This window comes from Anabrus simplex, chromosome 7 (genome assembly GCF_040414725.1).
Source record: "Anabrus simplex isolate iqAnaSimp1 chromosome 7, ASM4041472v1, whole genome shotgun sequence".
In the NCBI taxonomy this organism is placed as follows: domain Eukaryota; kingdom Metazoa; phylum Arthropoda; class Insecta; order Orthoptera; family Tettigoniidae; genus Anabrus; species Anabrus simplex.
Genome location: NC_090271.1, coordinates 346,863,751 through 346,887,209, shown reverse-complemented (window position 1 = coordinate 346,887,209; position 23,459 = coordinate 346,863,751). Strand labels below are relative to the sequence as shown.

Sequence of the window (23,459 nt, the reverse complement as noted above, 5' to 3'; positions counted from 1 at the left end):
CCCTAAATACCCTCATAACCATGTGCAGAGATCTGTACCCTTTATTAACAATCATATTTATGTGATCACCCCAATGAAGATCTTTCCTTATATTAACACCTAGCTACTTACAATGATCCCAAAAAGGAATTTTCACCCCATCAATGCAGTAATTAAAACTGAGAAGACTTTTCTTATTTGTGAAACTCACAACCTGACTTTTAACCCTGTTTAACATCATACCATTGCCTACTGTACATCTCATAACATTATCGAGGTCACGTTGCAGTTGCTCACAATCTTGTAACTTATTTATTACTCTGTACAGAATAACATCATCTGCAAACAGCCTTATCTCTGATTCCACTTCATTACACATACTGATATATATATATAAGAAAACATAAAGGTCCAATAGTACTGCCTTCAGGAATTTCCCTCTTAATTATTATAGGGGCAGATAAAGCTTCGCCTACTCTAATTCTCTGAGTTCTATTTTCTAGAAATATAGCCACCTATTCTGTCGCATTTTTTCTAGTCGAATAGCACTCATTTTTGCCAGAAGTCTCCCATGATCAATCCTTTTAAATGCCTTATAGGTCAATCACAATACAGTCCATTTGACCTCTTGAATTCAGGATATCTGCTTCAGTGGAACAAACTTTCCTAAATCCAAACTGCCTTCTATAAAACCAGTTATTAATTTCGCAAACATGTCTAATATTATCAGAAAGAATGCTTTCCCAAAGCTGACATGCAATGCATGTCAAACTGACTGGTCTGTAATTTTCAGCTTTATGTCTATCACCCTTTCCTTTATATTCGGGGGCTACCATAGCAACTCTCCATTCATTTGGTATAGCTCCTTCATGCAAGCAATAATCTAATAAGTACTTCAGATATGGTACTATATCCCAACCCATTGTCTTTAGTATATCCTCAGAAATCATCAATTCCAGCTGGTTTTCTAGTTTTCAACTTTTGTATTTTACTGTAAATGTCATTGTTTTCATATGTAAATGTTAGTACTTCTTTATACTCCGTACGGCTCTACTTCTAAATTGACGTTTTAGCAGATTTTGGCTCTGTCCGGTGGTTATGCGCTGAAGTATAGACATCCAACCAATCCCAAGCTGCCATTCATATCGATTTATATCGGCAGAGCACGATCTCGAAACCTAGTTGCCAACTCTCATATATACATTCGCCACGTGGTTAACCTATCTCGCTCAGCGTGTATGGTATTCGGTACGGTTCGCGATGTTTTGCATTTTCCTTCAATATTTAGTGTGTTTCTCATATTGTTGGAGGGTTCCAGTGACTCTGAGATCAGTAGTGTTCCCTTTGTAGGCCATAATCTCCTTTCTGTCCCAGCCATTAGCCGTTAGTGATGTGTTATTTCCTCATTCTCTTTTATTGTTAATAATATATTCTCTTTTAGTGCCAGATATTGTTAGAAAGTGTAGTTCTTGTGAATTTGTTTTGAATCCATATTCATTCGTTTTTCTGAGTACTGTATTACAATTTACAAGGGCTGTTTACCGCGGTCATATTGCATCAGCTGTTCTCCCAGGCATAGCGCGCTGGCAACAGAGGGAAGGCGATGTTCATTTGTTTTACGAAACTTCAATTTAGAAGTAAGGCCGTGCAGAGTATAGTATTAGTCTCCTCCTCTATCTGGACATTATCCTTGTAACCAACAATCTTTACATACAGGTGACTGAATACTTTACCTTTTGAGGATCCTCGCATATACACTCCCCTTGTTCATTAATGATTCCTGGAATGTCCTTCTTGGAACCTGTTTCTGCGTTAAAGTACCTATATATGCCATTCCATTTTTCACTAAAATTTGTACGGCCGCCAATTATGCTTGCCATCATGTTATCCTTAGCTGCCTTCTTTGCTAGTTTCAATTTCCTAGTAAGTTCCTTCAATTTCTCCTTACTTCCACAGCCAATTCTAACTATTTCTTTCCAACCTGCACCTCCATCTCAGTCTCTATACTTCCCTGTTATAATATAGTGGATCTTTACCATTCCTTGCAACCTTTAAAGGTACAAAATATTTTCACATTCCTCAACAATTGCTTTAAACCCATCGCAGAGCCTGTTTAAATTTTTATTTACCATTTTCCCCAATCATAGTTACTTTTTAAAACTCCCTCATGCCTGTTTTATCAGCCATATGCTACTGCCTAATAGTCCTAATTTTAATACCTTCCTTTCTTTCACATTTATTTTTAACTACCACAAAAACAGCTTCGTGATCACTAATACCACCTATTACTTCAGTTTCTCTATAGAGCTCATCTGGTTTTATCAGCACCACATCCAGAATATTCTTCCCTCTAGTTGGTTCCATCACTTTCTGAATCAGATGCCCTTCCCATATTAACTTATTTGCCATTTGTTGGTCATGCTTCCTGTCGTTCGTAATACCTTCCCAATTGACATTTGGTAAATTGAGATCATTCGCTACAATCACGTTCCTTTCCGTATCGTTTCTGTTCCGCGATGCAGATCATATACAATTCTCTACGTTCACGGCAGTAATTAGACAAGGAAAAGGTAAAATTAGCAGCTACTCAAATGAGCCAAATAAAGCAATACAAACAGGAAGCGTAACATACGTTCACCAAACATCAAATAAGGACAAGGAAAAGACTTACCAGAAATGTGGAAGGGTGTCAGGAAATCCCAACAAAAATAAATTTACCTGGTATCAATTAATTTAAGAAAGAACAACAAATTCATAGGGAAATTTAAATCAATTAGGTTTATTCAGTAACTAATAATAATGAAAATCTTTAAAATATTAGGGAAGAAATCAACAACGTAGGGAAACTTAACAAGATAAAATTAACTTGGATAAACATATTAAGAAAAACGAAAATTAAAATTAATACTGGTCGACCAGAGGAAAAATTAAAATCAAATTTCATAACCAACTTAGGCTTCAACACACCAATGAAAATGAAGATTGAAACTAATTTCTGTTCGCCATGAACGCATCTAAGAGCCTTTCCGAATCACCGAGTTCTCACCAAGGGATTAGATGATGGGCAGTCGAGATACAAGAAGCACAACGAAAGACATGCCCAGGCACAAGGGGAGGAAAAATAACAGGAAAATTAAAAAATTTAATATCTCCAAACAAGAGTGCAAGGTTTTCAAAAATTAAAAAAAATCAATTAGAAATTAAATTCATCCCAAAGGACGGAAGCAGTCCACAAATCAACAAACAATATCCACAGACGGGAGAAGCAAATCAACACGTTAACAATCCCCAAACAAAAACGTTGTCATGGTGACACACAGACACCATGTATCAAGCATGGCAGCATGAAACCACGGAAGCAAGGCACGACCATAAAGGGAAACGAAAATATAACCCGTGGACAAAAAACAAAGGAAGAAAAATAAAAACAATACAGCAAAAGATAAATAAGTAACTATCCCCTTGGTTCAAACTCAAGTGATTTAAAATTGACTCCCATGGGGTGTTCAGATAAGCTAGAGCAATTTAACATTACAAGGGGCACTAACAAAATTTCCACAAAGCATAAAACATTCAAACTTCACCCCAATACATTATTAAATATTATAAATTTATTTTAACAACATGAAAGTTACAATATAAAATGTCAATAATGATAATAATAATAATGTTTTTAATAAACCTTTTAAAAAGCAGAGACCTAGTTTTGTCAGATTTTTAGAGTTCTCAAACACATAATGGATATTCAACCAAGTCGAACCAGAAGAGGATAAGTTTCTTAAAAGAAATGCCGAAATCTTCGCTGGCTTGAAGTGACGCCAAAAACGCCATATTAAATTCAGTACTCACATGCTGGTTGAAGAAGCCAAGTCATCAATTATAGTAAACATACAACCTAGAGCAGTTCCCACGTTGATAATAGCTTTAAAATTATTACGGGGGCAAGGGAGAAGGCCCCTTTACACCTTTCTTCAAGTTATGTCCATGTTGCCTAGGAAAATGCACTCGCAGCAGAGGAACGACAAGCGTGGGTCCATCTCAGTCTACTTCCCACTCGGTAATGCCGCTCTCGCCCAGCGTAATAATCGGCGATTAGCTTACTTTCTCGGAGCGAGCTCCTATTGGTCAAGAGGCTGAGCTAAGAAGTTCGAACACGCTGCGCAGATGGCAGTGCGTACAAGGAGCCTACTTTCGGCACCAAGATTAGAGCGCCGACTCAGAGAAGCAGTGAAAAATAAAACTTTGAAGTACGAAGGAACAGAATAGACGTAGGTACCACCAAGATATGGTAGGTTTGACACAATCTCTAGGCCGTCTTTAGGCCACATCCAAAACGTAGAGAGGAGGGGAAGGAAAAACAATGACATTACCATGTCAGTTTCCCACATAGCTGATTATCTTATCAAATAATTCTGAATCAGCGCCTGTGCTACCCTTTCCCGGTCTGTACACTCCAAAGACATCAAGTTGCATATTATCTTTAGAAATGAGCCTTTCACCTAGAATTTCAGGTTTGTCATCTTAACTTTTTTGTAGCTTACAAATTCTTCTTTCTACCATTCCTATCCTATCCCTACGATACACACTCCAGCTCCGAAAGAAAATTTCTGCATCCATTATATCATTTCTCAGCCATGATTCAACTCCTATTACAATTTTTGTTAGTATATATCTATTAAATTACTTAATTCTATTCCTTTCTTTACAGTACTTCTGCACTTCAGCACTAACATTTTTATGTCATCCCTACTTGACTTCCAGTTCCGTGTTCCCTTATCACCGCTCCCTAGGCCATCCTGTTTCCCTGAATGAACCTGTCTATAACCCTTCTAAACAAATTTCGTAACATATAGGTACCACTGCGGTTTAAGAGAAGGCCATCTGAGTGCAGATCCCTATCTCTTACCCCCACCCATTAGGATCTAGAAATTTCACTTCCAGTTTCCTACATACCCACTCCATAGTCTCATTTAAATGCCCAATCACCTTCCAGTCAGTATCCCTACTACACAGTATTCCACTGATAATCTCCGCTTCCATAAACTTCACCCGTGCTGCATTTACCAGATCTCACACATCCCCAACTATGTTGGTACTTAAACCTGCTTGTCATATGTTGTTAGTACCAACATGAAACACTACCACCTTCTCCTTTCCCTCCTCCTTCTCTTCTACTTTCCTCAACATCTGCCTCAACCTAATTCCTAGATAACACTCTACCCTGGTTCCCTTTCCTCCACACTTTCCCAACATGTCTAACAATGGAATCCCCCATGACCAGAGCTTCAACCCTACCCACCTCATTTGATCCCCTCCCCTCCTGGATAGCACTATCTTTCCTGACAGCTGCAGATGCTACTTCCTCCTCCCTTTTCTCCATCCCATGACCCTGTTCCACCTGTCTTTTCCTATCCACTACTCCACATTTCCCTTTCCTCCTACTTCCACACTTCTCAGTAACAGTTCCCTGTTCCTAATCTTCCCTCCGTTGTTCTACCTGCAGTGACTCGTACCGATTTCTCACAGACACTTGTCCTGAATTCTGATCCTGAAAGGAGCCCTTAGCCTGCGATCTCCTTCCCCTTAAAACATTAAACTACCTGTCTTCTACAATTCCCCCTTTCCTTCTCATCCCTCATTTTCACCGACTGTATCCTGTACTGGTACATTGTTTGAGGGAGGTCTACTTCACTTCCTGTCCTCGGAGAGAATCCTAATTGTCTCCCTCAAACTCTCCAACTCCCCCCTCATACTCCTTAATGCCTGGCCACACCCACAGTTCCTACACTTGCACTCCTTAACCATTCTTTACTGAATAATGAAAAGAAAAGAAAAAATAAGAAAACTTATTCTGTGCAAAATAAAAATGAAAGGAAAAAAATATTGTCTAGCATAGTTCACAAGTGAAATGAAATGTCGTATGGCTTTTAGTGCCAGGATATCCCAGGACGGGTTCCGCTCGCCAGGTGCAGGTCTTTTCATTTGACGCCCGTAGGCGACAGATCACGCAACAATAATGTAATTAATATAGGCTACTACTACACTACAATACTACTTAGTTGTACAATCTTTTTCCTACAACACCCTAACAGGATGAAAATTGCCGTTTATTACTGTAAATAGAAAATAACACACAAGAAATACAAAATTCTAAACTGCAGTTAAGTCCACCATAATTAATACAAAAGAATTCTAGTAAGAGAGTTTACTACAGATACCACAGATACTATACTACACAAATATTTCACAGTAATAGAAGAAACACACTAATTTGTAATAAGATACTATAATACACTACAATAATTTTAAACTACGTTAAGACTATGTTCAGATACTACAATACACTAAAATAATTTAATCTACACTCAGATGTATCCTAATTACAACAGGTTATTACTAAGCACAAATAGAAATTAAAATTCCAGTTAGCCCTCAAGTTAGAAATTTGCAAGAACTACTCAAGGATTACCAAGAAAGTTAAATGCGTAGACTACTACTACTACTACTTTTTTTTTTTGTTATGGCAGGGGAAAATCGTTTAACGACACCACTCTGTGTGGGAGTTGGATTTCCACCAACTAAAAACCCCTGCCCTCTTCACTCAGACCATTCTGGAACTGCTTGTCGGCATGACATCAGAATGGAGTGATGTATATTATTAAGTTCTTCCTTTCTCTTCTTTCTCTTTCATCCCCATAATGCTTGTCGCCATTGCCTTTATTGTGTTCCAGGCAAACGGGCTCTCTAACATAATCTGAACCAGATTCCCTGGCGTGAGTCGTCGGCCAAATTGTTGGCAGGCTTTCCTTCGTTCTTCTTCCCATCGAACACAGTAGAAAAAAGTGTGTTCTACTGTATCCCTTTCAGAACAGTACCGACAACCATCTCCCTGCGTCCTTCCCATCTTCATGGCGTATACCCCGAATCTTCCATGTCCTGTCAGGATCTGCGACAGATAGTAATCTACCTGCTGATGTCTACATTTAAGCCAGTCTCCTATGTTGGGTATTAGCTTTTTTGTCCATTGGCCAACATCGGTTGTGCCATCCCATCGGTCTTGCCAGTCTAGTAAGAGTTGGTTCCTCGAGGCTTTCTTTTCTTCAGCAGATATAGTTGCACCCCTTTCATGCCAAAGTTTTCTCTCTACAATGAGGAGGTCAACGGGAATACTGGCAGCTACAACTTGTAAAGCTGCTGTCGAAACAGTTCGATATGCACAGGTAACTCTGAGCAGCATTTTCCTCCGTACTCTTTCCATAGCTCTTCGGTGAATCTTCCTCCTGAGTGCATTGTGCCAGATAGGTGCAGCATAAAGTAAAATGGAATATACTGCAGAGCACATAATCTGTTTCTTAACTGTTCTTGGTCCCCCGATGTTAGGCATAAGTTTGGCTAATGCCGATGCCTTCTTCTCTGCCTTTAGGGTTACTGCCTTCACATGTGCACCAAATGTGCAATTCCTGTCAATAAGAACCCCAAGGTATCGTACAGACTTTCCTGGGATAATCACTGTATCATTTAATAAAAAACGGACATTTTTCCAATTCCTGGAACCTTTCAAAATTACAGCCTCAGTCTTATGTGCAGCCAATCTCAACTTATTATTTACCATCCAAAGGTTAACTCGTCTCAGTGATTCATTTACTCGGAAGGTCAGTTCTTCTACGTTCTCTGCTATTACCACTATTGCAAGGTCATCTGCATAACCAATAGATGATGTCCCTTTTGTCAGCTGCAGGTGTAAGACACCATCATATAGAATGTTCCACAAGGTGGGTCCTAGGACAGATCCCTGTGGAATGCCAGCACTCATTTCAAGATCTTCTAAATCATGAAATCGTATTCTTCGTCCTTTGAAGTACTAAACGATTATTTGTTGTAGATACTGAGAAATGTTCATCCTACGAAGTTCTCTCAAAATAATGCTCCAAGAAGCAGTGTTAAAAGCATTTTTGACATCTAGCGTTATCAAGGCAGCCCATTTCTCACTGCTTTCTGCCTGTATTTGAATCACCCTCTCAATAGCATGGGTTGTGGTTCTACCCTTTCTAAATCCAAACTGGTTCGAAGAAAGTCCTCCCTGTTGTTCAAGTTCTTTCTCCAGTCTAGTTTTAATCAATCCTTCGTAAAGTTTGTTCAAGGTGTTTAATAAGCTAAGTGGCCTGTATGCTGATGGATCTAATGAAAGTTTCCCTGCCTTCAATAACAGCACTAGCTTGGCTACTTTCCACTCATCGGGGAATTCACGCTTTTTTAATAAATCATTGAAGACTGACAAGATCCAACCAGGTGCCACCTCAACTGCATACTTGATGGATTCTGGTGGGATTCCATCTACACCTGGTGCCTTACCAGTCTTCATATTGCGTGCTACCTCTTGTAACTCAACCACAGTAAACGGTTCTGCAACACAAAAATCTGATTCCGTTTCAAGTCTGTCATTAGTACAAGGGATCAACTCCATTGCTATGGCTTTCCTTCTATCAGCTGGGAGCTGAACTGGTACCCTGTTGATTATTCGACCGGTCACTATCTTATATCCTGCTCCCCAGATATCACTGTCTAGATCTTCGCATAGATTTTGCCAGAGATTTCTCTTAGAATCCTTTATTAGTTTCATCTTGTTTGATAATTGGAAAATAATCTGTAAGAGGTATTTTTATCTGAAGAGGATCACATAAGGAGTTACTCGCTACTTTCGCTGCTAGATCAGCTTGATCATTTCCTGGGTGTGCTGAATGTCCTTTTATCCATATTAATGTAGACTCTGGAATGTTCGAGTTGATATAGTATGTATTTAACCTCATATAAATATCCAATAGGACTGTGTGGGGGTACTAAGAGCGTGAAGAACACTTTGGGGATCCGTAAAAATGTTTACTTTTGGAAAAGCATTTTGTTGAACATAGAATAATGCTTGTCTAATTGCAAAGAGTTCAGACGTAAAAATAGTTATATATTCGGTAAATGATAATGGAAGCTGTAAGTGTATTGGAATCAAAAAAGTACGCTCCTACGCCGTGTTGAGACTTCGATGCATCAGTATATATATTTACGCCATTTTTGATTGACGAGATTTTAAGTTTCTTTGCTATTGGCATAATTAATGCGATACTTTGTGAGGATTGAATAATAATATGAGGTATAAAGTTGAGGGTTTTGTATGGAAAGGAATGCATGAGTAATTGAGTTGTTCGTAGTAAAGAGGCATCTCGGCATAAGCCTGATATAACGCAGGGTATCTGCCGTTTTGGGGAGGGCGTTGGTGATAATATTAATAATATTAATAATATTAATAAAGAAGTTGTAGTTTGGGTATAAGAATGGAACTCGATCAAGTAAGGTGTTTTAAGATATATATTTTTTGCATGCATTAAACATCTAATGAAGAGAGGGCATTCACTTGTTTCAACCAGAAGTGCATTTGTGTGGGTAGTTTTAAGAGCACCAATACAAAGTCTTAATGCTTTGTGTTGGATTATATTGAGTTGTGATAAAGTAGTTTCGGATGCTGTATCTATTATGTGAGCACTATAATCCATATACGAGCGTATAGTAGCCCGATAGAACATTAATGCAGTCGAGGGTTCTGCTTCCCAGTTACGCCTGATAACTGTTTTTAGAATGTTGAGGTAACCATCTGCTTTTCTGCGTAAGATCTGAATATGGAATTTCCAAGTGAGATTGCAATCGAGTCGTACACCTAAATATGTATGTTGGTTAGTAAAAAGAATGCTAAATCCGTCAAAGCAAATGGGGCTATTGTCAAATGCACGTTTATGTGTGAATATCATTGCTGCACACTTTGAAATAAAAAGCTGTAGGCCATGATTATTGAACCAATGTAATACTTTGCTCATAACAGTGGAAATCGTTTGTCGGCAGTCTTCAATGTTTGTGTGTGTGACATAAATCGCAAAATCGTCTGCGAAGGCTAACACTCTAGCAAATGGTGTTATAATTTTTTCTAAAGGCGAATAATATGCCACTTAATATTGCTTCCTGAGGCAAGCCATGACAAGTCTGTCGACTCGGAATGTGGTAGTAGGCAGATTTAATCGTTAACGTGTGATTAGAGAATAATTGATATACCAAAGCAAACCAAACCAAACCCCATGGCACTACAGCCCTTGAAGGGCCTTGGCCTACAAAGCGACCGCTGCTCAGCCCGGAGGCCTGCAGATTACGAGGTGTCGTGTGGTCAGCACGACGAATCCTCTCGGCCATTATTCTTGGCTTTCTAGACCAGGAATTGATATAGAATGGAAATAAATTTGAAAGGAAAAACTTTCATGGATAATTTTTCCCATAATAGGTGTAACAATACAGAATCATAGGCACCTTTTATGTTGAGTTAATGCCAATACAGGACAAAAATGAGATATATAAGTTGTTTTAGACAGTAACTTTACATAAACACTGTACTTTATGGTGCGTGTCTACTGCACCTGGAAACATAGCTATAGACACCTCTGTGTTACCCTACAACCTGCACAAAGCTCACTCTCCAAGTGAATTGTGTGACATCATAGAGGAGTGCTTTCTGGCCACAATGTGAAGACACAGTGACACCAATTTCATTGCCACTTACGCGTTCTTATTGTTTCATTGGTTTTATACACATTTTCTTTCTTAGTGGTAGTCCTATAATCCCCACTTGCGTAGCGTGTACTTTATTAGAAAATATTTTTAATGCATGTACACAAGAACCTCGTTTATCCGAATTAAGTGGGACCAGAACTGATCCGGATTATAAAAAATCCAGATAATCCAAAAAACTAAAAAACAAATACAGTACATGTTATATAATGTATTAACATTAGTTGTGCAGTAATACCTTTTTTCAACTGTAGAAACAAATATAAGAACACTCTTCTTACATTTACGACGCTGTTTTATGCAGTAAAATAATGTGAGAGTTTTTTCTGTTTTACATATTTGTATAGTGTTTGTGCACAGTATGATCACGAAGATAATGTTGTTCTCATCTACGTCCAAGCATCTGGGAATGCGTGCAAATGTGTCAAGGAACTCAAAAGAGTCGACAACTTCAGGAACCTCGGTAGTAGATGCACAGATAGAAAGCCATAGATGTTTCCAAGACTTTTTAATTGTCGTTTCACTAACTTGATCCCCTGCAGATGTGATCATATAAATAATATTTTTCAAATTTATTGATTTCAATACCAAAATTACACCATATTCCCCCTCGTCTTCAATCAGTTTGCTGAGCAGCTGCCTCCTGTATAACCGCTTGATGTTTTGCAATACACACTGGTCCATTGGTTGCAACATAGCTGTTGCATTAGGTGACAGAAATTTCACTTGGATATCACCACTAACCAACTCTTCTACTCCCGGATGTGACGGTGCATTGTCAATGAACAAAATTGCCTTCAGTGGCAAACCTTGTTTCGTTAAAAACCTTTTTACGTTTGGCACGAAGTCTTCGTCGATACAGTTTTTGAAAGTTCTACTGTCCATCCCTGCATTCTTTTGGGATGTGTAAGAAATCAGCAAGGCAGAGCAATTCACATTTTTAAGAGCACATGGATTTTTTGATTTCCCTATTAACAGGAGAGAAAATTTATGTCCTCCAGATGCATTGGCACATGCCATAATTGTAATGCGATCTTTACTTCTTTTATAACCCCTTGCCAATTCATCTAATTTAGACACTAGTGTCCTATTCGGTAGTATGCAATAAAACAGCCCAGTTTCATTCGTGTCATATATCTGATCCGGCTTTAAGTTATCGGAGCAAATAAAGTCCTCAAATTCCTTTATGAAACTGTCAGCAGCGACTTTATCCCCTGAAAATCTTTCACCAATCACTGAAAGCTGGCGTATGCCATGACAAGTTTTCCATCTTTCCAACCAACCCTGACTAGCTGTGAAGTTAGGATCTCCATTTGCTAGCTTGATGTTTAAACTATGCGCCTTTTCTTATAAAATCAGCCCTGAAATCTGAACACCATGCTCTCTTTTTTCATTAAACCACATGAATAATGCATCATTTAGAAATTCATTTCTAGCCTTCTTTACTGTAGCACAATTCTTTAAACTATCTTTCGTCTTCATTTTAAAGCAGCAGTCTTCAATTTCATTTTGCTTTGTCTTCCAATCAAATGCAGTTGAAGTCCCCATGCCATAGTCTACATAAATATTTTTCAAAAGTTCTTCTTTGTCCAGCCTGTTTAATGCTTCTAACATTTTGTGCATGGAAACAACCACTTTCTTCCGTTTTGAAGCCATTTCATGCTCACTCAAACAATACAATACTGCACAGGAAAATTCTGTAACTGCACAACGTGGTGGTCTCTCACAGACTACTGGATATGATCACTCATTTCCTTCCTCTTTCATCGTCTTAAGCAATCGCACAGCAGGTCATTATCGAGCAACAATGTGAACCTGAGATAACAATGTCTGCACTAGCGGATGAGTGTCATAGACTCCCTGTCAGCAGGACCGTCATAAAAAAAGTGATTGACGAAGTGACTAAACAAGGTTTACTGAGTGGCGTAGCTCTGCATGCTGAGGCACGTTAGTAGTGCGTTGCATTTGAAAGAACATGGGTTCGAATACCACCTCGGCCGTCCTGGGAATGGTTTTCCACGGTTTCTTGTTCTCAATTCCAGGCGAATGATGGGACGCTACCTTTGACAGACCGTGGTGAATTAATTACAATTCCTGTTCTTAACCATCTTTGGCGGAAAAGACATTCAAGAAGAGTCAACCCCGTAAAAAAAAAGTACAAGTAAAAATAAATTTTATTATTTTTGATCGGATAAGCCAGAGATCCGGATTAATGAGGGCCGGATAAATGAGGTTCTTGTGTAGTGTTTTATAGTATGTTATTCTAGTGATAGTGTAATTTGAGTGTAGTTATGACTGCTATCAAATCCGGACAGCCATTAATGGGACAAACTCTAACGTAGCTGCTCACCAGTGAGAAGAAAATAGCGTTCATATTCTTGTGGCTTCAACAAGTGCGTATAGTAGTGGAAGGAAAGGCGTAGATGGCAGTTTCCTACACCTGATGGCAAGAAAACATTCTATAAGAAAAGCATTGAAACAGACAACTTCATGAAAGGTGTTATACGTTGGAAAATAAGTGAATTTTATGTGATGAAAAAACTGTACCTACATTGAAGAAATTGAACAGTGTGTTAAAATGAGAAAATATACTTGACAGTAGCTGCGAGTATCTTTGAAGGTTATTGAGAGAGATGGTATTCCAGTGCACTGGGTGCCATAGTTCTCGAAAACCTTATGTCGTGGTATGGAGGGGAAAGTACCTCAGACAAATTCGTCAGTACAGAGAGAATTGTCAGAAAATAGTGTATTTAAATAAGACATTCGTTAAGTCCACTCACTCTGTCCAATCATGCTGGCAATCTGATGCAGAGCTGGGAAAATTACAAGCTACAGGGAAAGGTCCTCGCATTATTGTTGTACAAGCTACGGGAGATGAAGGCTATGTAAACAATACCTTATTGATATTCAAATCAAAGCAAAAACAGGGGATTACATTGACGACATGAACTTTCGGTGGAAAGGTAACTGCTACAAAACAAACAGTGTGATAATATCAGATAATGCTAGTTTTCGCAGCGTACAATAGAACATGATGATGATGATGCTTGTTGTTTAAAGGGGCCTAACATCGAAGGTCATCGGCCCACAATAGAACAGAAAGCCAGTACAATCATCACTCTTCCGCACAACAACATCCTCTGTATTAGAACAGTAAGTATGGTTTGCAGCTTTGGAATCATAAATAGTTCCATTTAACTCCATACTTAATACTTTTGGTCATTTTATATTTACTTTCCTACTTTGAACTGCTATGCGTTTCCAGCATTAATGAAAGAATAACCTGACTGCAGCTATTTACAGTACGTGTTAATGACAGCTTGACAGCCAGCCAAGCAGATGCTTGTCCTTGATCTCGTATTGTTGGGAAAGATCGGGATGAGCCGGAGGAAGCTGCGCGAACACCCAAGGGTTCTTTTGTTTGTTGTCGGTTAATAGGCATCCTTGTGTTAGAGGAGGTCTGGTTTTCTAATAGTATGGATAAAAGGATACCATAATGAAATTTGCCACAAATAAACTTAAGAAATGGACATGTCATCTTGACCAGTGCAATCAACGCTGAAAATGAGTAAAACAAGTACTAGGTGAATCAAATATCCAACAGGCACCTCATTTTTCTACATAGTCTCCTGAATTTGAGACATTTTTGGCCACCAAACTGCCAACTTTTTAATGCCGTTCTCAAAAAAAGAAGGAAAAAGTGCGTGCAGTCAGCTGCGTACGTAATCCCTTTCCTCTCAGTTCAAGTGGTAGTCGCTGGATGTTCCAGAGCATTTCCTGCAGTTTTTCCCATGTTAAAAGAACAGTATGTGGCCTTGCATTGTCGTGCATCTCGGATTGGTCACAACAGGCAGCTTCTGTTTGGACCAAAAGACGGCATTCACTGCAATTCGTTCATGCAGGAAATCCACAAGCCAAATGTACATTTTGTCTCAAAAAACAGTTGCAAGCACCTTTCCAGAAGAAAGGCGTGTTTCGGCCTTAACTAGGCCAGCTCCACCTTGTTTCCGCCACTCCAGACTTGCTTGTTTTGACTCTGGAATGTAATGATGAACCCAAGTTTCATCAGAAGTCGCAATGCGATGCAAAAAAGTCATATCCTTCCTCCTTGCAGCGATTCAGATGCCGCTGACAAACATCCTGGCGGTATTTCTTTTTGTTCCTAGATGAGAAGGCAAGGAACCCACAAGGCAGACAATTTCCGAAGGTGGAGTCCATCATGAAAATGGCTTGAACAGTTCCAAAGCTTATTCCGATGAGCGAAGCAATTTCAGAAATTTGTATGCGCCAATCTTCTTCCTTAATGTCATGTATAGCATGAATGTTGTCGGCAGTGATCCTTGTCCGCGGTCATCTTTGGTGGGGCTCATTTTTTACTTGTTCCCATCCTGCCAAAAATTGTTTGTGCCCTTCATTCACCTAGGTCTTTGAAAAGATTGCATCCCCAAACTGTGCCCGGAACCTTCTCAAAATTTCCGAAGCTATGGTGCCTTCTTTCGCCAGAAACTTTATAATGATGCGCTGCACAATGGACATGCTCGATCTGTGGTGTGTGATGCATCAAGACCCCTACTCCGGACATTTCCATTTGCTACCAGAACAAATTCTGGTTTATATTTGATGCAGCTGGTACTTTATATCAAATATACTTATGATCCCGTAAAACACAAAACTATCACTGACAATACATCATAAAACTATCTATGGTGACAAAAGGAAGCAGATTCAGGGATTACTGGCTCAAATACTTTTGCAAAAAATGAGAAACTGCTTTTTTGCTATTTGCTTTACATCGCACCGACACAGATAGGTCTTATGGCGAAGATGAGACAGGAAAGGCCTAGGGATGGGAAGGAAGCGGCTGTGGCCTTAATTAAGGTACAGCCCCAGCATTTGCCTGGTGTAAATATGGGAAACCATGGAAAACCATCTTCAGGGCTGCCCATAATAGGATTCGAACTAACTATATCCCGGATGAAAGCTCACAGCTGCGCGCCCCTAACCGCACGGCCAACTCGCCCGGTAAAAATGAGAAACAAGTGGCTGGAGAAGACAAGCATATATCAAAGTACCGTAACTGTCACATATAGAAAAATATGTTCCTTACATTGTCAATTTCTTGCAGTGCATCTGCAACAAGCATTTCTTCTTTCTTTAGATGTTTACAGGACGCTGCGAGATTGTCTCTTGAAAGTTTTTCAACAGTTTCACACGCTTCCCAGACCCATCCAGCGAGCTTCAAACGATCCTTCTGCCTGGAGAGCAAAAGAGAAACAATCAACAAATATTTTACATTAATGGTCAAAATTCTCCTGTACTTGTATGCTTACCCTTTAACTCCTTCATCCTTGACAGACCTCACAATAGCCATGAGTGACTCCATCAATTTCAACATAGCATTTTGCACTTCTTTCCTGAGTACTTGGCCATGCTCCTTGGGGAAACTATAGAATGTTGTCATGGCATCATTATAAAAGGATTCTATACTCCGTAAGATATCATTTATAGCTGCCAAGCTGGGCACTGGAGGCTTTGATAGCAGTAAGCATAGCTTAGTTGTTTCCTTGGAGATGGACTGAGTTGCTACACCTGTGGAATGTTCATTATGTTCACTACAAGCATCAACAATAAGCTACTGCTACCTATGACAAGACAGTAAGATTAGAATGCACATACAAATGTGAACTTCCATGATTTACAGTTTATCACAATTGCGCTTGTTACACTCTTTACTACAAAACCCCACAATGACTTTTGTTTTAGTCTACATTCATGACTCATAAGAAACATGCCAGTCTTCATGTGAAAGTGCACAACAATGGAGAAGATACCAAAGGCAAGACTTTTTACAATTTGCTTTACGTCGCATCGACACAGATAGGTCTTATGGCAACGATGGAATAGGAAAGGGCTACGAGTGGCCTTAATGAAGGTACAGCCCCTGTGTATAAAGGAAAGGGTGACAGACATAAAGCTGAATATTACAGGACAGTCAGTTTGACATGCATTGCATGCAAGCTTTAAGAAGGCATTCTTTCTAATTAATATTAGATATGTCTGCAAAATAATAACCGATTCGATAGAAGGCAGTTTGGGTTTAGGAAAGGTTATTCCACTGAAGCTCAACTTGTAGAATTCCAGCAAGATACAGCAGATATCTTGGATTCAGAAGGTCGAATGAACTGTATCACGATTGGCATGTCTAAAGCATTTGATAGGGTGGATTATGGGAGACTACTGGCAAAAATTAGTGCAATTGGACTAGACAAAAGAGTGACTGAATGGGTGGCTCTGTTTCTAGAAAACATATCTCAGAGAATTAAAGTAGCCAAGGCTTTATCTGACCTTGTAATAATTAAGAGGGGAATTCCTCAAGGCAATATTACTGGACCTTTATGTTTCCTTATATATATAAATGATACGAGTAGGCATAGGGATGTGGCCACCCCATCGCCCAGTGGGAAACGACTGCAGTCAGCCACCCGAGTATTGGCGGGAAAACCATAGCTATTGGGGGGTATGGAGGAAATGCCTACTCCCAGTCCTGACCAACGAGGGTGAACATTATCCTGGCAGAAGATATAAAATGCCCTCTGGGGCTCATTACATCAGTTGTAACAACGGTACCGATACTGCGATAGCCCAGCTTAATACTTCGGCTTGGGAAGTAACCATGGAGCACATGATAATCACTACTTTACCCCAGGGGGTTAATCCTCCATCGACCTCGGTCGATGCAAACAGGTTGTTGGATTCTGGGGAACCTGTATCGTATGCGGAGGGAGAGTCGGAGCTCCCCAATACATCAACGTTCTCAATACATCGGACACACAAGATCAGGCCCAAAAGAAGCTTTAAATTAGGAACCATCAACATACAGACCATGATCAGAGTGGGGAAACTGAAACAAGTCCTAGATGCAATGAGAGAACATGGAATCGGCATACTGGCTCTACAGGAAACGAGATTCAGAGATGAAGATAAAGTGGAATCAGAAGGATATGTAATGTTGAAGGGAAAACCGGGTATCAAGATGAAGCAACAGCCGTTTATGTTTGGCACGGCGTTTATAGTAGACCGAAGCTTCTTGAGTAGTATCTTTGACTGGAGGGGTGTGAATGAGAGACTGTCATACTTGATGACGAAAATTGGCAATAAAACGTATACACTTGTCAATGCACATGCACCGACAAATGATAAGAACAAAAAAGACAAGGCAGGGACAGAGAACTTCTGGAACACACTGGATAAGGCAGTAACAGAAGCAAACATGAGGTGTCACGATCTTGCTGGGGGATTTCAATGCACAGCTAGGCACTGAAAGGAGATTCAAAGGCCCTGTAGGGGATTACCCTGAGCACAAGAGAGCAAATAAGAATGGAGAAAGGCTTGCGAACATGTGCAAAAGACACAAGATGAGAATCATGACCACACACTATAAAGCCAAGGCGAGTAAAAGGACAACCTGGGTAAGTCCGGGCAATAGAACTGGTGAAAGGCAGATAACTACATAGCGATCCGAGACAAAAACCATGCGGAGATCATTAACATCAAAGTCAGGAAAAACAGCAGCATGGAGTCTGACCACTATCTCACTGAAATCAAATGTAGATGGATACCAAACAGAACTAGGAGAAACACGAACACAGACTCACACCAGATTGACAGAGAACTGCTGAACAAAAACAGAGATCAATACATGAAGAACCTGACAGTGGAGAGTAAATGGGAAAACTTCAAAGACAAGGTTAGAGAAGAATCCAAATGATTGGCCACTAATAACAAGAGTAGGAAGCATGAGTGGTGGTCAGAAGAATGTGAAGAGGCAGTAGAGTACAGAAGGAAGATGTGGGTAAGGTGGCAGACTACCAAGAAGGAAGAGGACCTGCCAACATTCGCGACAGCGAGAAGGATGGCTGCCAAGACGATCAGGAATGCCAGAAGGAAAAGGTGGAACGAGAGGCTGGAAGAAGCTGATCATGTGTTTGAGAAAAACAAATCAAGATCCTTCTTTAAGGAAATGAAGAGCAGAATAAAAGGTTATGAGGCGAAATAACCTTTTGTGAAAGGCCAAGATGGCAAGTTGAAAATAGGTGAAAAAGACATATGCGAGGAAATGGCAAGATATTTCAAAGATCTACTGAACACAGAAGCACCCACAGGGAGTATGACTTTACAGTACAGCAGAGACATCAACCAAGGACGAGCACCCACCAGAACAGAAGTTGTGAAGGCAATCAAGGATCTGAAGAACAACAAAGCAGCAGGTAATGATGGTATATGCGCTGAGGAGATCAAATGGGGTGGTCCTGCAATGGAAGAAAGCATGTACAGAATAATAATGGACATCTGGATAAAAAAGATACCTAGCAACTGGGAGGAAGCCATAATTATACCAGTACATTAGAAAGGAGACAAAAGAGTACTGGATAACTACAGAGGTATCTCACTGCTAAACATTGGGTACAAGATACTCTCGAGATTATTCCTGAATAGAGAAGCACGGCTTGAATCGACCATAGGAGAATACCAGGGTGGTTTCCGGAAAGGGAGAAACTGCATAGAACAGATCTTTAGATTCAAGAGAATCATAGAACACAGACACAGGAAAGGAAAGGACACAATAGTGACATTAGTAGACTTCGCAAAAGCCTACGACTTGATAGACAGGAACACACTATTAAACATCCTACGCGACAGAGGATTGGATTCTACGACACATGCATTGGTGGGGGTAACACTGAAGGCTACAACCGCTAGAGTAAGACAGCTTCGAAATTAAGACAGGAGTCCGACAAGGGGATAGTCTGGAAATTCTAAGTTCCCATGGAGGGAATTAAGATTCTTTTCCACCAATAGAGCATATCAAAAATCAGATCAAAAATTAGATGGATGGCTTTTCCGGCGTTTGCTCTATTAACCAGCGTTTCGTCTTAGGTCTGACACTAGACTCGTCAATATTATTAAACCAAGTTTTGGATACAGTGGTGATGCAGTGGAGAGAGTTGAATAGAACCATTGCAACTGAAGGTGTACAGCAAAAACAATGTCATAGTGGATTGCCTTGCCTTCGCAGATGATATGGTGTTGTTACATGAGAAGAAGAGGACGTGAAGTTGGCACTACCAAATCTAGCCAAGACTGCAGCAAAGGTTGGTATAAAAATAGCCTACAACAAGACGAAGGTACTGAATACGAAGACCGATTGGAATGTAAAAGAGAGTCGACAGCTTCCGGTACCTAGGTGAGAACATCACAGGTAAAGTACAAAGCAACAAAAGTACCACAGACAGAGCTCAACTGTTGCTAAAACTACGATAAGCAGCCATGACTACATACGGAAAGAAGAACCTCTCGAGGAACGCCAAACTGCAACACTACAGGATAACCATCAGGAATGCTGCATTATATGCAACTGAAACACTGACATTGGGCAAGAGAGCATGCATGCAATTGAAGTAGGAGGGAAGAAGAATCTTGAGACATATATGGGGCACCAAAAAGCAAGGTGAAATCTGGTACACAGATCAAGGCAGAAACTATATGGGAGTATAGAACCAATCTCGAGTGTGATAAGAAAGAGAAGGTTAGGATTTGTTGGACATCTCAAGAGGATGGATGACAGTAGGCTGACGAAGAAGATATGGAATGCAATCTGCTTAACTGGAAATTCGTGGATGAAGGAAGTCAAAGAAGATTGGGAGACTATTGGCATTAAGGAAAAATATCTACTGATGACAGTACAGGATAGGTCCAAATACAGAAAGCTCGCGGAAGGTCACAGATGGACAGACACCAGGATCCAGATTCAGATCACAGAAACAGAGAGAAAGAGGAGTAGTGAGAGAATGGAGAGGAATTGGGAAGAAAGAAGACATACCGAACAAGTCACTCATGATCCTCAGGGGTCGTAACGAACCAAACAAATAAATGATACGAGTAAAGTGGATCAGAAATAAGGCTTTTTGCAGATGATGTTATTGTGTATAGAGTAATAAATAAGTTCCAAGATTGTGAGCAACAGCAAAATGACCTCGATAATGTTGTGAGATGGAGAGCAGGCAACGGTATGATGATACACGGGGTTAAAAGTCAGGTTGTGACTTTCACAAATAGGAAAAATCATCTCTGTTTTAATTACTGCGTTGATGGGGTGAAAGTTCTTTTTGGGGATCAAGTAAGTACCTAGGTCTTAATATAAGGAAAGATCTTCATTGGGTTAATCACATAAATGGGATTGTAAATAAAGGGTACAGATCTCTGCACATGGCTATGAGGGTGTTTAGGGGTTTGTAGTAAGGATGTAAAGGAGAGGGCATACAAGTCTCTGATAAGACCCCAACTAGAGTATGGTTCCAGTGTATGGGACCCTCACTAGGATTACATGATTCATGAACTGGAAAAAACCAAAGAAAAGTAGCTCGATTTGTTCTGGGTGATTTCTGATACAAGAGTAGCGTTACAAAAATTTTGCAAAGTTTGGGCTGGGAAGACTTGGGAGAAAGAAGACGAGCTGCTCGACTAAGTGGTATGTTGCAAGTGATAAATATCATAATGGTTCCGTATTGAAGATACTATACTTGTAGGATGCTAATTAATTTATTATTTAACCACCTATTCAATACATTGCTGGCTGTTGATTGGTGGTTGTGACAAAGTTACATACACAGTGCTTGGTAGCAGTGGTCTGATTTGAAAATTTAAGTATTACATTATTTGGAATGTTAGGAAATATATTCCAGTAATTTGAGATAATACTTCTGAATAAGGTCTCATTTAAAATTCTCTCAAATTGCTGGAATATTTTTCCTAACATGCAAATAATGTAATACTTAAATTTTCAAATCAGACCACAGCTACTAAGCACGGCTGATATTGTTGTTATACACATTAATATCGAGTATTGTATTCTTTTCCTTAGACTGCTCCTATTGTAAAAATGTTAATATTAGATCTTAGTAATTATACTTTAATTTTAAATCAGGTGCCTGATTTAACCTTGAGGAGGTACAGTGACTGATGATGCCTTCTATGAAAGGCGAAACGTCTCGCATTCATAAGGTAACAATGATCAATTCCTAATATAAAAATTTTTAATGTATTGAATAGGTGGTTAAATAATAAATTAATTAGCATCATACAAGTAAGTGGTATGGTCCGAGCTGTCAGCGGAGAGATGGCGTGGAATGACATTAGTAGACGAATAAGTTTCAGTGGTGTCTTTAAAAGTAGGAAAGATAACAATATGAAGATAAAGTTGGAATTCGAGAGGAAAAATTGGGGCAAATAATCGTTTATAGGAAGGGGAGTTAGGGATTGGAATAACTTATCAAGGGAGATGTTCAATAAATTTCCAATTTCTTTGAAATCATTTAAGAAAAGGCTAGGGAAGAACAGACAGGGAATCTGCCACCTGGGTGACTAGCCTAAATGCAGATCAGTAATGATTGATTGATTAATTGATTGGTAGATAGATAGATAGATAGATAGATAGATAGATAGATAGATAGATAGATAGATAGATATAGGGTGTAGGAAACCTCTACATAAAGCAACGTACTTCCACCGTGCAAACCACAGTCTACAAGTTATGTCAACTATCAGCATGGAGCTTTAGTTTACAAACACAGGCCAGGTCTTGCCACATTCAACCAGTAAAGCACAGGTAAGTTACTTAAGTTTGCTATAAGACTGAGGAAATCTCTACACAAAGCAACGTACTTTCACCGTGAAAATCAGAGTCTAAAAGTTACGTCAGCTATCAGCTTTGTGTGTCATTGCCACATTCACTATTCGTTTATTAACACTATAGTTAGTTCCTTTTTGTTGTATGCTCAGAGGAGAAATAAACAGAACTGCATAGTTACATCCTTGACCAAGATTTTCTTAAGCTTTCATTTTGTATTACAGTTTCCTTTATGTTGTGTGGCCTCTGGAGAGGCCTGGTGCCCATAGCCGACCTGCGCGTCGTGATCAGGATGAAATGATGATGAAGACGACACATTGCACGGCAGTCCCTGTACCAGGGGAATTAACCAATTATGGTTAAAATTCCTGAACCTGCCGGGAATCGAACCCCGGGCCCCTGGGAACAACGGCCAGCACGCTAACCATTTAGCCATGGAGCTGGACTTGTATTACAGTAAAACTCGTAAACATGAAATCCAAGGGACCAAAAAATCAAGAGGAAATTCATGTTAAATCAGTACCCAAATGACACTAGATACGTAACCATTTTCATAAAAAAAAGTCAAATATATTCTGCTCTCGCTCACAGCAATGAAAGCACCTTGTCACTTCTAGGCCAACTGTATTCATAGCTTCCATAAACCCAGCGATGACTTGGAATGTTGCAGCAAAATGCTCTGAATTACTCAAGGCGGTTAAAATTTCCTGACAGCCAATCGGAATGACATTGTCCTCCTTACCAGTACCTCAAACTGTTCATCTTCCTTATATTTAATGTGCATATTACTGAAAACAGTTTTTTAGGCTAGGAATACAGCTAACTGTTGGCTTGACAACATTCATGACTACTGATTTAATTGCAACCTAGTACATCAATGTTAAACCACTGTCGGGCCGACTGGCTCAGATGGATGAGGTGCTGGCCTTCTGACCCCAGCTTGGCAGGTTCGATTCTGGCTCAGACCGGTGGTATTTGAATGTGCTCAAATACGTCAGCCATGTGTCGGTAGATTTACCGGCACATTAAAGAACTCCTGCGGGAGTAATTCCGGCACCTCAGCATCTCCGAAAACCTTGAAGGTAGTTAGCGGGACGTAAAGCAAATAACATATTATTATTATTATTGTTGTTAACCCACATTCTTGTAGCTTAACATCCAAATAAACTATGGTTTGACAATGGTTTACTCTCAA

The 23,459-nt window shown here is 39.7% G+C and overlaps 1 protein-coding gene across 6 annotated transcripts in view; it reads right to left on the bottom strand.

Moving 5' to 3' along the window:
* The window catches only part of LOC136877650 (cyclin-D1-binding protein 1 homolog), a 77,773-nt gene that overhangs the window by 23,325 nt on the left and 30,989 nt on the right, over positions 1–23,459 (bottom strand). For all 6 annotated transcript variants that reach the window (XM_067151852.2, XM_067151854.2, XM_067151855.2 and 3 more), the window contains 2 exons: positions 15,909–16,167; positions 15,686–15,833 (listed from right to left, as the gene is read on the bottom strand). In XM_067151852.2, the coding sequence (XP_067007953.2) occupies positions 15,686–15,833; positions 15,909–16,167 (407 nt within the window). The remainder of the gene's footprint in view (positions 1–15,685; positions 15,834–15,908; positions 16,168–23,459) is intronic.